This window comes from Onychostoma macrolepis, chromosome 22 (genome assembly GCF_012432095.1).
Source record: "Onychostoma macrolepis isolate SWU-2019 chromosome 22, ASM1243209v1, whole genome shotgun sequence".
NCBI classification, from domain to species: Eukaryota; Metazoa; Chordata; class Actinopteri; order Cypriniformes; family Cyprinidae; genus Onychostoma; species Onychostoma macrolepis.
Window position 1 is genome coordinate 24430878 of NC_081176.1, and position 17286 is coordinate 24448163.

Consider the following 17286-nt stretch of genomic DNA (forward strand, 5'->3'; position numbering starts at 1 on the left):
GTACAGGTATGACTAAACACCTATTGATACCACTGGGTTTGAAATATAATCTTCAACTACGACATTTGGGTGTGGTGTTTTAGTCAACATAATGGCCCGCAAACAGTGTAATGCTGTTAGAGGTGACAGGTTTCTTTTTGGCAGCTGCTTGTTTGCACTGAGTGTAAATAGCGATAGAGGCTTTACACAGATGCTATTTACACTAGGCTAAGTGATAGTGATATGCTATTTACACTAAGTGCAAATAGCTATAGATTCTATTTACACTATGTTAAAATAGCAGGATTTTCTGCTATTTATAGGCTACTACTTATTGCAAATAGTGGCAATTATCTGCACCTCAGTATTGTAGTACATTATAAAACAGTATGCAATAACTTACTGAGTGTAAATTTAATTTTAATTCAAATTATTAAATGGATACCACCTTATATTGGGACAATAAGCCCTCCCTACACCTACCCTAACCCTACCCGATACTTTATTTCCAACTTTTTGATTATTTCCTTAATTTTTATTGAAAATAAATGCTTTTCTGATGTGATTTGAAATTTAAAAAGGGAGAAAAAAGGTTCTGACGTCCGTCTTTTTTAATGTTGTCTAGCCCAATCACACCTTGGTGGGCGGAGTTAGTGTAAATGGCCTTTGCCAACAAGACGGGCTATTTTCACTTAGTGTAAATAGACACTCCGTTTTTTACAGTAGCAGGTCAGTCATGATGAGGTAAGCTTGGTAGCTGTTACAGCTGACAGTGAAAACAGACATTTAGACAACTTGAACATTTTGATGTAATGTGCAGTTAACTGTTGGGAGGAATAAACGACATAACTGATGTTGAGTAGGCTTGAAACATGGCTGAGGGGGGAGTTAAGTCCGGATAGTCCGGTTAGCTTTGTGTGAGCAAATATTTACTTCATGCATCAGTTAAATGTCAGTTAATATAACCTGCCATGAAGTAACTCAGTAGAAGCAGTTTAAAACATCTTCAAACTCATATTTTTGTAGAATTATTTAGTAAAAAAAGAAATGTTTAGCATGTGAACTGTGAATCATCTTGAGGCGGAACTACTTTTCTAGGCGGATGAACTTCTGGTTATAGAAATGCTGTGGGAGTTTCCACGTTGGTTTATATGACCCATATGAGATGAAGGACATTTTACTTGGCATTATTTTGGTGCTTCTCAAATCTCAACTGCCCTATAGTCTTCCATTGTACTGTAAACTACAGTTTACAAAAATACAGTCATTGTTTTTGTTGTTGTTTTTACAAACTGAGGAATGAGTCGAGAATTTAAAAAATATTGGTTTACTGTCTTCATTTGATGCTGATTTAAATAAAAATGACATCACAATGAAATCTAGTTTGTCAAGCATGGCATTCATAAGTGTGTGAAGCTTAGGTTTCAGTTGAAAATACTAGGGGTCGACCGATTATCGGCGCCGATATTAAGCATTTTTATGATTATCGGTATCGGTCATTTTCAAAACCGATGTGCCGATATAATTATTTAATTTTGAAACGCGCTATTTGGCTCTGATGCAGCCTGTCAGAACTCACCACTCTGTGGCCTCGAGCAGTCTCCGCCCACCGCGCATCTGATTTGTTGGGAGTCACGAGTCAGACCAATCAATGTGGAAGACTAAGGCACTCTCTCACTGAAAGCGCTTGCTACAGTTTCAGTGATCATCACGCATCAGTTGTCTCTCAAAGGCAGCAGCAGACGTTGCTCAAGTTGCAATGAATCACAATCCACTACACTGAAGTTGCAAAACACCTCAATATTATCTATTTATGGTTTCCGCGATGGGAAAACGCAGACGGAATCGCGGAATCCAGTCGTATAAAGGGAATTTACTGTATAACGCGGAGTCACAGAGTTGGTCAAAGTTTGGATGAACTAACCAAAAGTAGGTCAGTACACTTAAATCGACTCGCTATGGACTAGTATCTGTAAATATTAAGCTGCAAAAAGACTTATTTAAATATGAATTCTGTATGTTCTGCGTGTCTCTGTATATGTGAATGGCACAGACACACACACACACACACACACTGAAGTGCGCGACGCTCGCGGTGTTTTCAGCATCTGCCGTCTCACTAAATGAGGACATAAATACATGACCAACATCCCCAGAACTGCTCTGACAGTTGCTTCATGAGCATTTGACCGTTTCATTTGAGTAAAACGATCGTCATATCACATAAATAGGCTATACAGAAACTTCATGGCAACCTGTCAAAATAAAAGTTCGGTTTATCTAGTACTACTACTACTACAACAACAACAACTTTTGTTTAAAAGAATAATCACACAATACGCTATTTATTCCATGTTTTAATTTTAATGGTAAAAAATGGTAAATTTAGTTTAACTCTCATTTGAATAAAAGATAACTGAAATTAATGTTTTATGGCTTCATTTGCACTGCACTGTAAATTAAAACTAATCGAAATTACTGTCACATAGGCAAGATTAAGATACTGTCACACAGGCCAAGATTATGACGACATAAATTGTGACATTTCAATAGGCTATTAAACCAAGTGTGCCTAACAGGCTATTAGTGTTATAGTTTAATTAAAATAGTTGCAGTCTTCTTCACAACTTCTACAATGGAGCTATGAAGACAATTAAATTATTTACACTTTTATATTATAATTATGAGAGGTTATGCTATTCCACATACATTTCTAACATGTAAATTATTGAAGCCAAATACTTACATTTCCCCAAGCTGTTTAGCTGTAGTACAGTATTCATAGGCTTAATCATGAAGCATGCAGTGGCCCCACTTTTAACTCTCTTTATATTACCCTTATTGTAGATGGATGCATGGAGGATGACAAGAGTAAGAAGTGCAATCAACACCAGGGAAGGCAGTTTTTGTCAGAGCCCTTGTTATTCTTAATTTTGACATTAATTTTTATTTTTACATTAGACATAATATATCGGTTAAAAATATCGGTTATCGGTCCACTTGGTCTGTAATAATCGGTATCAGCATTGGCCCTGAAAAACACATATCGGTCGACCCCTAGAAAATACACTATTTCCTTATGCAAGAAAACATTTTTCACAGTAAGTAACAGTAAGTGTCCAGTTCTCAAACACAACAGTGTGCCATTAGTTTGGTAAAAACAAGAATACATCAACAAGCAAATTATTTAATTATTAGGCTAAATAATTAAAAAGTGTAATAACAGTTCCACTGTTTTCCCTTGGATGAATTCTTGTTCTTTTATGTCAAACTTTAAATAATAAAAAATACATACATGTTTTTACATGTAATACTTGTGTCTTTGTTCCTGAGTTGGATACTATATGTTGCAAATGGTTTCACTTGAAACATAAAATGCTCACTCACACACAAACACAAATAAAATGGTAGACTGATATAAATTGAAACAGTAATCCAATGTAAAAAAACAAAAACAAAATCTTAGTCGGACAAAATATTGCAGTATATCCTATTAGTTGGGAAGTTTCCACCTCAGCATGGATTGCTGGTTGAATGAATATCTTTCCAATAAGTCGTCATCTGATTTGTGTTGTCCGTAAGTATTGCTATCAGTCCAGAATAGTAACAGCGACTGTACTGTGGTGGTGTCACCACAAACTGTTCTATATTTGGCGGGTTGGTTGGGACAATACCCAAACGCTCCAAACAAATGCCAAGATGTGCATCCTCTATGAATATGGGCTTAATGTGCTTTGATTCCTGAATAAATTTCTGCGGCAGGTCCAAAGAAATGATGTAACACATGCCTAGAGGATACGGCGGATATGTGTCCCTGGGGTACACGTCATAGGGGACATAAAACTTGTTGAATGGATTTCGAATGACAACGTTTCCGTACCACACTAGCCCAGTCATATAGTTGGTTGGTACTGGGTTCAGACTCACAAGCATATTTATTAGATTGTTCATATTAATGAGCACATCAGCGTCCACTTTCACAGCAAAGAACGCCTGTTGACAACTCCTGTTGAGCCATTCCATCATCATCATGGTTTTAATGGTCAGGTTCTTGTAGGAGTCCAGGAAGTTGCTCTGGAGAAGGTCTTGGTACTGCTGGCTCTCATTCTGGAGTTTCTGCTGCAACGTTTCTTGATCATTTCCACTATGTAAGCCCATAATAAACAGCACCAGCACCACTTTGTCCCCAATGAGCTTTTCTCCACCCCACGTCCTCCTGATGCCACTGCGTGCCTCAGCGTCCCAAGGAGGCACCGGGACCATAATCACCATGAACGGCTTTTGCTGTTCACATATCGTTGGTTGGTCAATGATAAATTTATATTTTCGGGGGTAGGCCACATGGTACAACCCTGGTTCTTCCTGGACAGTGTCGATTTCTGGTTCCTCATTTACAGGATCCTTACTTGATGCTGTTGTGTTTTGTCGTTTTGGAAGAGGATATATTTGTGGTTCTTTCTTATTTTGCCCTGATGTCATAGGGGAATAACAGAGATACAGTAGTAAAGCAGTTCCTGGAACCAGGAGAAAAACCAAGAAACTCTTGTTATAGGACATCTGTCTTGATGAGACACAGCTGGAAGAGAACAGAAAGAGTCACAGATGTGTAAGTGTCTATTAAGCAAGTTTTTAGCTGTATGCTTGTGCTGATGTTCACTGCCCCTCTGCCCTCATTGGCTGAGGTGCCCCTCTCACCAATCCCCCCCATCCCCCCAGCTCAAAGCGTTCTGTTACCGCATCGCTAAAGATTCACTGATTTTGCGAATCCACTCCGTGTTTTCCTACCCGCTCCGCAGCAACACTCACAATCTGTGTGCCCGCGGAGAGTGGAGACGACAGTTCCCGAAGGTCGTTGCATTAACAGGTAGACGCATTACAATTCAAATTACAGTCAGTGGTTGATCCACTGAATTAGTATTTGGTGGTTTGTTTTTGTATTTCTGTCGGTAATGATTTGCTCTCTGTCTTCTAAAAGTGCTTAGCCTGCAACTTGTACAAAATATCCACGTTCTTAGAATTAGAATGTGTAATCAAATTATTGTACCCGATCAGATCTAATATAAATATCATCAAATTTGCTGTTGTTGGCACACTTTGTAGACAAAACAAAACAAAACAAAAAATGAAAAGAAGGCAGAGACAGAGATAGAAAGAGCGAAGGGAGGCTGCTAACGGCAGTTTAACATTGCAAACATGAATTCAAAGCTCCAGCAAGTCAGCAGGTAAATCATTATATAGAATATGTAAGGAATAATTTACAATGGGCCACTGGATTATTAGAAAAATAATGCACACCTGAGGTGGTGATGTGGCAACGATGTGCCGCGTCAGCCAATCAGATTCAAGCATTCAATGGCCCCATAGTATAGATCAGGGCTCCTCAAATCTGGACCTCGAGATCCACTTTTATGCAGAGTTTAGCTGTAACCCTAATCAAACACACTTGAACATGCTAATCAACGTCTTCAGGATCATTAGAAAATCACAGACAGGTGAGTTTGATCAGGGTTGGAGCTAAACTCTGCAGTGGATTGGACCTCCAGGGTAAGATTTGAGGAACCCTGGTATAGATAGCAGTTTGTCACACATTAATCTTGTAATCAAGTATATTTCCCACTATAATCACTCGGTCCTGGAGGGCCGGTGTCCTGCAGAGTTTAGCTCCAACCCCAATTAAACACACCTTAACCAGCTAATAAAGCTCTTACTAAAAGGCAAGTTAAAGTTAAACTCTGCAGGACATCAGCCCTCCAGGATTGAGTTTGGACACCCCTGTCTTAGTTGAATGAATGAGGCATTTATATAGCGCTTTAATGTGTATTGCAATACACCCAAAGCGCTTTACAATCATGTGGGGGGTCTCTCCTCAACCACCACCAGTGTGCAGCATCCACTTGGATGATGCGACGGCAGCCACAGGACAACGGCGCCAGTGCACTCACCACACACCAGCTACAGGTGGAGAGGAGAGAGAGATAGAGCCAATCAAGTGGATGGGGATTATTAGGAGGCCATGATAGACGAGGGCCAGTGGAGGGAATTTGGCCAGGACACCGGGGTTAAACCCCTACTCTTTACAATGAGTGTCATGGGATTTTTAATGACCACAGAGAGTCAGGACCTCGGTTTAACGTCTCATCCGAAAGACGGTGCTTTTTTTACAGTATAGTGTCCCCGTCACTATACTGGGGCATTAGGACCCACACAGACTGCAGGGTGAGCACCCCCTGCTGGCCTCACAAACACCTCTTCCAACAGCAACCTAGTTTTCCCAGGAGGTCTCCCATCCAGGTACTGACCAGGCTCAGCCCTGCTTAGCTTCCATGGGCAACCGGTCTTGGGCTGCAGGGTGATATGGCTGTGGCTGTGGATAGTTGATACTAGTAATCTATAAAACATCATCTTTACAATATTTTATTAAAACCATATTAATAGTAGGCCTATAAATAGTTTAAAAGCTAATATAAACGAGTTGTTTATTAGAATATAAGGTTACACTTTATTTTAAGGTGTCCTTGTTACAATGCAATTATACATTTAAGTACTGAGTAATATTGATTAACTACATGTACTTACTATATGGTTAGGGTTTAGGATTAGGATTTATCTCAAGTTTACTTGCATGTATCATGCATAATTAATTGTTATTATAATATTAAGTACATGTAACGTGTAGCAAGGACACCTTAAACTAAAGTGTTACCGAATATAATATAGATTTATGCTGTATAATATTAAATTAAATGTCTAATACTTAGGTTATACTTCCATTGAAGATGAGGCAGAAGCAGGCTCAGAAAAGTAAGCCCACTCTTTCAAAACATCTACAATATAGTCTGAAATTATTGCAGAGTGTGTTGTCTTCAGTGTTGGGGGTAACGCATTACAAGTAAGGCGAGTTTCGTAATCAGATTACTCAGATCAGATTAAGGGGTCAGAGGATGCGATTTCAAGTTTTTCTTTCTCTTTGGAGTGCTACAAGCTGATTGTGCACAGATAAGATCTCTGAAGTTGCAAAGACTAAAGTCTCAAACCCAAAGAGATATTCTTTATCAAAGTTAAGACTCGTCCACGCCCCCTAAAACGGCTCGTTCAAACACGTCTACGTCACAATGTGGAAATATTTGCGTAACGCCAGCCAAATGTTCACGCAAAGAAAGAAGGCGTGGTGTTTCGTTATTAGTTCAAGTATTTGCTATTGACTGTTCAAATGCGGAGTTTTGCGCGTAATGCGTCACACGTGCGTGTCTGATTGAGATCATTTGGCTTAGAAAACCAATGTATGAGGAAGCAAAAGTGAGCAAACAACAAAGTTAAGGGGGGGACGCATTTCTAATTTTACATCATCTTACCTGAAGATTACAACATGCAAATATTTTCATAACGACTTGGTTGTCAAGATTCATATTCAAAATAGTGAGCATGAACTGGTTTGTCTTGCGGTTTATGTACAGTCTTAGTTTCAGTTTCCCTGTCTGAATGATAAATTATTGCCACACTAACAGTTGCTTCCTCTCACGCAGATGCAGAACGTATGTGCCTTTGTGGTGTGTTCAACTTGTTAACCCAGACACATGTGATCTGAGGTGATAACACAGTTAGCTTCCATTGTCACTAGTTAATTTAAGTGAAAGTAAGCTGATGATGATAATTAGTGGGCTTTTTCTGGACCCGTCCGATCTCAGGAATAAATCTGATTCAACACTAGTCTGATACAAGCTAGAGTCCAAATGCTCCCAAGTCCATGACTAGACCAGGACCATAAAAAACATTTCTGGAGTCTTGACTTGACTAAAACTCAAAACACAATCATGACTACAGTGTCAACAAATGTATGCGTCAAACCACATGTGCAGTTCACATACAAAATACATCCACAAATACTGCACATAAACGCCTCCCATTAAAACATATATTAAAGTTAAGTTCATAATATGTACCACAAACGAATAAGATATTTTCTAGCTGTAATTTAATGCACAAACATGTAATGCATAATTTGTGCTTTACAGTAAACTGAATCCCTTACATTCTGGCATTATTGATACTTTCCCGATCTTATACATCATGACACTCTTGAGCACAACACCACATTTGTAACAGCAAAGCGAGACTTGATTTAAGCAAATAATTTAGTATTCTATTTAAAAGGGTACGGCTCTAAATTAATTCATTAAATCCACACGTCTTACTTGAAATGCGGGCGATTTCAGACATCCTTTTAGCAGCGATAATGAAGCTTTTATTTCCTTCTTTTCAACACACTATGCTGACTCGTTTACTATTTTACCAGAGCAGCCTCAGCCTGTTACAACAGAAACACCAGTTCCTCTAATGTCTACTGATAGACCATAGGTCATTTGGTGTTAGATCAACTAGGCTACATTTCAGAAACCTTCCTGGCTCAATTTTTTGATTGTGTTAATATTACTTCTGAAGACAGACAAACACAAAATAATGACAAAAGCCAAACTATTAAATGTCATGCATGGGTATTTACGAAGTAATCCAATATTTTGTAGAGAGGGGTCAAAATGAGATTTGGAGCCAAATTACATGGGGGTAAAAATGACTTTAGAAAGATGGCAGAGTCATTATGTTATCTTTACATAGAGATTGATAGGTCTATTGGTAAAAACCTATTGACTTTGTGGAATTACATACCAATTGTGAGGGTTTAAAAATTGGAAAAAGCGCTTTTCAAGTTTGTTTTTCAAACTCCCTATATGATAAAATTGCATAGAAATGGGGAATTCAATGTGGTGTTGAATATTAACCATTTATCGTTTTTTCATATGGTTAAACAAATTTGGGTCACTTTGCATATAGCTGACACTTATTTATTTAAAGGGGAATGTCTGAAGGATAAATAATACCGAAACTAGAAATGTATCTTGTTTCTCTATCAAAACAACCGCATTGAACAGACCCGTCTGCATGCTAAAAATGGTCAAGTTGAGGCATGTGGTTGCTCTCCTCACACATTGTATTCACACCAACTAACCAAGATTTGCCTCAGCTGGATTGTTAAAGCATTTTAATGTTCACATGTTATAACATGTGAAGCATAGACCAAGTAGTATCAAGCACTGCTAAATGGCATAGCCTATTTGGCAGAATCACTGATAGTACCTCAAACTTTGAAACATTTAAGGTCTGTCAAATACAAAACAAATAGTTAACTGTGTAATTCTAAACCCCACTCCTGTGTAATCTTATTTTGTTTCACATTGCTCATACTCAGACCCAGAGTTAACAATTAATCCTGGTTATTCATACTCTGACGTGTCACACTATACATTCCTAAACCCTGGATTACTTTTGATAACATTTGGACATCGAGTCACATTGGGAACCCCATATCTCTGGGATTGAAGCATATAGCGCCTAAAAAAATCCAGATTTTAAAATCAAAGTTTTTTAAGAACCAGAATCTAAAAGGATATTAAGATATGCGTAATACTTCTTGAGTTACAGGCGAGCCGGCAAACCAGAGGGGGGAAAAAAACACAAAAAAAAACAAGAAGTGCTTCTTCCTATTTTTTGAACCATCACCACCAGTATACATATAATGTAACAAAGACTGTTAAAGTTCATAGATTTTACTAATAGATGTACCAATCTCTGTATTTAAAAAAAAAATGATGCTGCCATCTTTCTAAAGTCATTTTACCCCCCAGTAATTTAGCTCCTAACCTAAGGTGATAATTGTAATTTAGACATCCCTCTACAAAATAGTGGATTACTCAGTAAATATACATCTGTGACATTTAATATTGTGTGTCTTCTTCATTCGTGTATTTCTTTTACTAGAAAAAAAAAAAATTATTATTTTATTTAATTTTTTACTGTGGACCTCTGGTTGAGTTGGCACAGAATGACCCATATATTTAATTAGCAGAAATATACCTCACTAAATATATATGTATCTCTTAATACTGAGTATTAGACAGATTCGTTTATTATTATAGTTGTGTTTCTCAAACAATAATGCATACTTTGTATAAAAACGAATGTGCTGTTTGGGAGGAATTACGAAAAACTACTTTTAGATGGAGATGCAATCAAACAAAAATCAGTTGAACCTATCTGAACAAGGCCTAAAAGTTGGAGCCACGCACAAATCTCATTTTATCGATACAAGTAGGCTACTGCTCCAGTTAATGGTTTTCGCTGCATGCCACACAACAAAAGGTGCAGAGAGACCACAGACATGAGTGTCAGTTACGTCAGGTTTGGCTGGTAAAACGCTGACGTTTAGGGCGAGATTCACACCCTTGTCAGGTTTCTACAACTTATTCTACTGAATTGGAGACCACAAGACTGCCAGGTGTGAACTTACACTTGCATTTTAAATTAGGCTGAAACTCAATGCTTCTCACAAAGGTTTCGTGTATGATGGCATATAGGGTGAATACAGGTCAACTTTCTCATACACTAGCCTAGTTTTTTATTGGTTTTGTGTTAACATATGTGACCCTCTCTGTGAAATTTAGGCTAAAGTCTCAAAATCTAATTATGAGATAAGCATCAAAGTTGGATTTCAACCATTAATTTCACTATAATTTCAATTTTGACACGGCCTTACTCAGTCAATATTAGAGATATGAAGGTTAAACTTTCACAGAATGTTCTTTACCTTATGAAGTATGATTTGTTTTGTAGAAAACAGTAAATCACAAAAAAAAGGACTTTAGCTGGGTTTTCACACAGAGGGTCACATATGTTCCAAATGACTCCCTAACACTAAACAAATTCAATTAGGTTGTAAAATAGTTTAATGTATCATATTAAACTGATTTATTTTAAAGCGTTCCCTAATAGGCTATACCTAATTCTGAAATATGTTGTGGGCTTATTAATACTTCTAGTTATAGGCTAGTAATAGTATGAGTAATTACTCATTTCATTAATGAATGAATAATCATACTAAATCATTTAGCTAACAAACTACTTTAAGATTAAATTTACATGATTGAACTTATGTTTAACCTTACATGGAACTAATAATTGTAGTTTTGTTATAACATCTTCACAAAATTCAATTAAAACAAATCTGTCACACAATCGCCATTTTCCTCTTATTAAATACTCGCATTTCTCGCGATATTAGTTCGAAACGCGTTAACTTTGACAGCCCCACTTTCTTTTTCACTACTGTAGCCTGCACTATAAAGTACGACATAGGAATCAAACTCTCGAAATTGCCAACCGCCGTAAAAATATAAGAAGAAGAAGAAGAAGAAGACACTTTAGAAATAAACGTATATTACTCACACCAGACGCGGTGACACCAGGTGAACGCCTCTGAAACGCGTTTGTGATGCGTGTTTCTGTGTTTCACGCTCCTGCCGTTTAGACAGCCAAGCCCAGCACTTTAACTCAATTAGGCTATCCAGTAGAGCATCTAAATCGATGTTTCTACCAGCAAACAAAAACCTCCATCGGTAAAACAACAGGTGTCTCCCGCCCCTATAGCCACACCCGCGCCCGGAAATTCTTCTTCCTCTTCAGGTAAGCTATCTTCTTTTTTTGAAGCCTAGGGCACCTATTTCTTTAATTACATGTTTTAATTGTTAATGCGAATCAGTATACGTGATATCCTTTAGTCATGTTCTGACATTTGAAAAAAAAAAAAAATCCTTCAATTCATTTTAATGTTTTCTTTGACAGCTAGTGGTTAATATCAAGTCACCACAATGTATTGCAAAAAAACTGTTGCACAATTTTGTACAATTTGTACAATTTGTAGTAGTGCCTATATTTTGTGTCAGTCATTTGTGTAAGTAAATATTTAGTTTCCACACTCATTATTATAAAAAAATAAAATAAAAATAAATAAAAAACTTCAAGAGAGAAGGTACAAACTTTGCTGCCCTCTAGAGGCTCTAGAGCAGTGGCCGATTGAAATCCAGAGTTCCTATTCTGAGGTTATTGTCCATGCAGGCTACGGATATATATATATATATATATAAACTGCTCATTTTGTGTTGACTATCTGGTCTGCTTATGGGAGTGGTGATTGCTTAGCATACCTTGCAGGAAGAAAACATGCTTTTAGCACATGCTTTAGTCAGTCCTCAAATAGAGTCCTATTTATTTTGTCAACCACAGATGCTTAATGTGTCCATGGACCTTTTTTTTTTTTTTTTATCAACATCAAGATGTTACCTTAATGGGGTTGTGTAGCCTATATGTACATTTTTATATTACTAGGTTATTTAAAATAATGACAAATTGAATTGTAAAGGAATAGGTCACACACAATGACAATCTGCTTAAGATTTACTCACCGTTGGGTCATTCAGGATGTTGATGAATTTGTTTGTTCAGATTCGGAGAAATTTAGCATTCCATCATTTGCTCACCGATGGATCCTCTGCAGTGAATGGGTGCCGTCAGAATGAGCCGTTTTATCAAACAGCTGATAAAAAAACATCACAATAATCCACAACTAAACTTGTAAACAGCGCTTGATCTGTCCGTATTTCTCTCCTGATTCAGACAAGATGACTTTTTCACAATATTACGGACTCGTATTTTAGTCAGAAGCAACGGTTTGAAGTTTAAGTTTTAATAATGGATGCATGCAGTTTTTCAACATTAATTGATGGATTAGACTAAATCATGTGAATTACAGTACGTGTGGATTATTGTAATGTTTTCATCAGCTGTTTGGTCTATCATTCTGATGGCACCCATTCACTGCAGATGATCAATAATTCATATTTTAGTCAGAAGCAACAGTTTGATGTTTAAAAATCTTTATAGTGTATGCATGTAGATTTTCACTTTACAAGACATTCATTTATGGACTGGAGTGGTGTGGATACTTGTGGATTGCTGTGATGTTTTTATAAGCTGTTTGGACTCTCATTCTGACGGCACCCATTCACTGCAGAGTGATGCAAGTGATGTAATGCTAAATTTCTCCAAATCTGTTCTGATGAAGAAACAAACATCTTTGACCAGACATTTTTAACCCCAAATTTTCATTTCTGGGCGAACTATTCTTTTAAAAACAAATATTTCATATTAATATAAGGTCATTAAACTGTATGCATAATATTTTAAGATGCCAGAGTATGTCTTTAAATTCAGCTATTTTTATTTCATTTATTATTCATTTCATAAAATGTTCACGTATTTAGATTTCAATGTATTTTATACATTTTATTTTTTACAAACATTATTTGTGTCCTGAATGAGTCAGTGTTCATTTACATAAAAGGTGTCAAAGAGTGCTGTAAAGACAGTGTTGTTTTACATTACAGGCTGCTGTTGTAAACAATTAGCTGAACCTGTTACTACATATATTTTCATTTCTAGAAACACAAATTTAGACTCCGAGTGCTTTTCAGCAGGGTCTTTTGGTTGAGTGAATATCCATCCAATAGGAAATCAGCTGAGTCTGGCTGTCTGTGAGTATTGCTATTCGTCTAGAATAGTAACAGCTATTGAATCGTTGTGGTGGTTTGAGCACAAACTGTCCAATATTTGGTGGTTTCTTAGGTGCGATTCCCAAACTCTTCAAGCACATGCCTAGATATGCGTCCTCAATAAAAATAGGCTTGATATGCCTGGAGATGTGCAGGATCTTCTCTGGTAAGTCCATAGAAAAGATATAACACATGCCCAGAGGATACGGAGGATATCTGGGTTTAGGATACACTTCATGAGGGACAAAAAACTTGCTGGATGGATCTCTCAAGACAGTGTTTCCAGACAATACTAGGCCGGTGATGTAGTTTCGCTGTAGTGATTTCAGACTCACAAGCATATGTAATAGGTTTTTCATATTGAGGAGCACATCAGCGTCCACTTTCGCTCCGTAGGACGCCTGTGGACAATTTCTGTTGAGCCATTCCATCATCACCAAGGTCTTGATGGTCAGATTCCTGTAGGAATCCAGGAAGTTGCTCTGGAGAAGGTCTTGATACTCCTCGCTCTCATTCTGGAGTTGCTCCTGCAGTGTTTCGTTACCACTTTGTGAGCCCAGAAGAAAGAGAACCAGCACCAATTTGTCCCGGACGAGCTCCTCGCTGCCCCACGTTATCCTGATGGCGTTACGTGCCTCGATGTTCTGCGGGGCCACGGGGACGATAATCACCATAAAGGGCTTTTGCTGTTCACACTTGTGTGGCTGGTCGAGGATAAATCTGTAATTTTGAGGGTAAGCAACATGGGGGTTCCCTGTTTTTTTCGCCATTTTCTGCCACTTTCTTGTTTCGAGGGTAGTGGCAGTGAAATACAGAAATAAAATATTAAGTAGGATGAAGAGACCAACCAGTAGCCAACTCTTACAGAACATCTGAACGAGGCTGAAAATAAAATAAAGTGTTTGTTTAAAAAGTAATTTTATTTCTAGCTTGAATTTCTTATCCAGATTTAAATTTTATTGGGATAGTTGGCACAAAAATGAGCCTTTTGTTCTCCGCAGATAAAGTCATACATGTTTTGAAAGACCTAAGGTTAAGTACAATGACAAAATGTTTTCATTTTAAGCAAACTATCCCTTTAATTTTTATTGTAAAGAAACTTTTTCCTTTCTTTTTTTTTCAAAGTGGATCTTTGTTGAGTTATTAACCTGTCTAATCCCAAATTTTTCCCAGACGTGAAAATATCCAAATGATGTGTCATTAGTAACCCTTTGAAATAATCAATAATTATTTTTTGAATTTTTTTTTGGAAAAGTGTGTGAAAAATTGTGCTTTATGGTCGGTCACAATTGTGAAGATAATGTGTGTACTGAAATCACATATTTCTGCAGTCATAAAAATTGTTATATATATATTAGCCCAGCTATTTTAAACTGTTTGATCACATTCTAGGGTTACTATTATGCATAAAAAACCTTATACAACATTGATAGGAATACTGAGATAAAACAAAAAAAATACTACTATCAACGTATTTCAAAATTGTTACTTTTTTGTAAAATATAACATCAAATTTGTATATCAGTCATCAATATTGTACATTTTTTGTAACATTTAATAAACTTTAATTTAGTGCAAAATTTTGTCATTGCAACATTTTATTGCAATTTTCACTAACAGCTGCAATTGGATTTATATTGTATACCTAAATTCACTGTTAACATGTTTACTCACTCTATGACCACACTCAACAAAACTGAATATATGTGAATTCATATATTAATACTAGACACCTTAAAGATAATGTGTACTAAAAATCTTTGTCATATCTTTAACATACTTTACTAGCCTTTTGTTTTGGAGCTTTGATGCAGCCATCATCTTCTCAAGGTGCAAACAGTAAATAAACTGCGCCGGTCGTGTGAAACTGCACATATTTAATTGAGACCTTTTATTTTTTCCAAATTTGCAGGAAGTGCACTAAAACATCAGTCAGTAAGGTTTTTAGAGCTTTAGAAATGAAAACCTTGTGACCGGTGGGATTAAATGCAAAAACGCAGTGCTTCTCTCAGGAAACAGGCAAATGATTTTGACCACTGTACTTTGAGGCTTGAAGGCTCCTCAACAAAATCATATTACATTTCCCTGATGCAAATTCAATACTTTCTCCTCACTAAAAACTCAAAATTCAAAGATACACTCTAAAAAAAGATGGTTCTATAAAGGTTCTCTACACTTTTAGTAACTGTTCTATTTAGAACCATATCTTTCTGAAGAACCCTTTTATGCTGAAATGGTTTTTTTGTGTGTCCGAGTTTAGGGTTTTTTCCCGCCTTTTTGTGTTTCAAATCTTTAACTGCCAAAGCCACCTTCAGTATTGATTTTCTAGTGCTCAACCATCCAACTACGCAGACTGTCAACACACTACTGACGAATAAATTCTTAAAATGTTCAAGTTGTAACTGGTTTCCAACTAATCAAGTATTTTTCTCTTTTTTTTTTAGCTTAACAGAGCATGTAAGTGTAAGAAGCTCTGTTCAGTTAAGGATACTTTGCTCCTCTTCTCTACAAAGTAACACACATATTGAATTTATCTTTGCTTTTTTTGCCCTTCATAAGCATAATTGATTTTACATAATCAAATGGAAGTGACACATTGTAACTCTAAACTCAATTGTGTATTTCCGATGGTTTCACATCCCACAACATGATCATGACATAATGAGTGGAAGTGCCATTTAATTACACCAGAATATCAATGGATACCACAGAGGATTGTGTAGATATTTCACTGGAATGTGGCCTTCGTTACATTTATTTCTATTTTTGGTTTTATTTAGTTTTAGTTTTAGTCTTAGTTTTCAATTATTAATGTATTCATCTAATAACTGTTGTTAGAGCAAGGGTAGGCTACCTAATATGATAATGCTCATATAAATAATTACTAACATAATATGTTTTAATAAAATTAGTATTTAAAAAGGTTATTTAAAACACCATTAAGGTCCTACATATCACCTTCAAAGCATTAAAAATGGCATCTAAAAATTGGCATGTAAAATCTTTGTTACGAGCCAAAGAATTCTAATTTAGAACCATTTTCTTAAGAGTGTATAATTTACTCTAAGAAGCCATTGCAAAACACCAAATCAAATGAAATATGAAGCATACCTTATCTTGTCTTGTTACAGCGATACTGTACATATCTCAGAGTCATAGTATCTGATCTCCTCCTTGTCCTTTCTTCTGACCTATTGAATCCTTTAAAAACACCTGGTGAGGCTATGGCATGTCACAGTGAGCTGGCAGAAACATTTTGTTACACAAAAGGATTATGTTACCACTCATTTTTTAATCGTTCTCCTCCATCTGCAAGTGTTTTCTGATGCCAACTGGAACTTAAAAATAGGAATAAGCATCTTAAGATAACTGCTAACATGGTTCTGAATATAATGTCTAAATGTCTTGAAGATCTGTGGTATTATAATAGTCTGGAAGCTGCCAGCTCACCCTTCCAACATTATTTGCATGACATGCAAAATACAAGATGACGGTGCCAATGTGACCTTGTCAACACTTTAGTCGGACAGAAGAGAAAACGACAACGATCAAATAAAATTCACTTTTTTATTTGAAATCTGTCTCTGTGGATTTGCGGACAGGCAGAGGGTCCTTTTTATTTGAAATGAATATAATTATTATTATTATTATTTTTATTTATTTTTTTTATGTTATTTTAAACATTTATTTGCCCTTTTAGCCCAACATAAAAAAGAAAACCACAGCTAAGTCCAATAAAATAAATTAAGATTCAGTTGCAAAGAAATCCTGTGTATACTGTAATATAAGCTGGTTACTAATCTTCAATATTTATGGTCACATTCACAGATACCACAAAAAAAGGCAACATTTTAACAAAAACTTTTTA

General features: G+C 36.5%; 2 protein-coding genes across 2 annotated transcripts; both read right to left on the bottom strand.

Annotated features, from left to right (window-relative positions):
* Positions 1-1312: 1312 nt before the first annotated feature.
* b3galt11 (beta-1,3-galactosyltransferase 11) lies at positions 1313-11486 on the bottom strand. The gene is made up of 2 exons (XM_058759785.1): positions 11257-11486; positions 1313-4555 (listed from the first exon to the last, which is right to left on the bottom strand). The coding sequence occupies exon 2, from the start codon at positions 4534-4536 to the stop codon at positions 3493-3495; it is 1044 nt and encodes a 347-aa protein (XP_058615768.1). The 5' UTR covers positions 4537-4555; positions 11257-11486; the 3' UTR covers positions 1313-3492.
* Positions 11487-13317: 1831 nt separating this feature from the next.
* LOC131529846 (beta-1,3-galactosyltransferase 2-like) lies at positions 13318-14426 on the bottom strand. Its single transcript, XM_058759786.1, has one exon. It carries the CDS (start codon positions 14288-14290, stop codon positions 13337-13339), a length of 954 nt encoding a protein of 317 aa, XP_058615769.1. The 5' UTR covers positions 14291-14426; the 3' UTR covers positions 13318-13336.
* Between the last annotated feature and the right edge of the window lie 2860 nt (positions 14427-17286).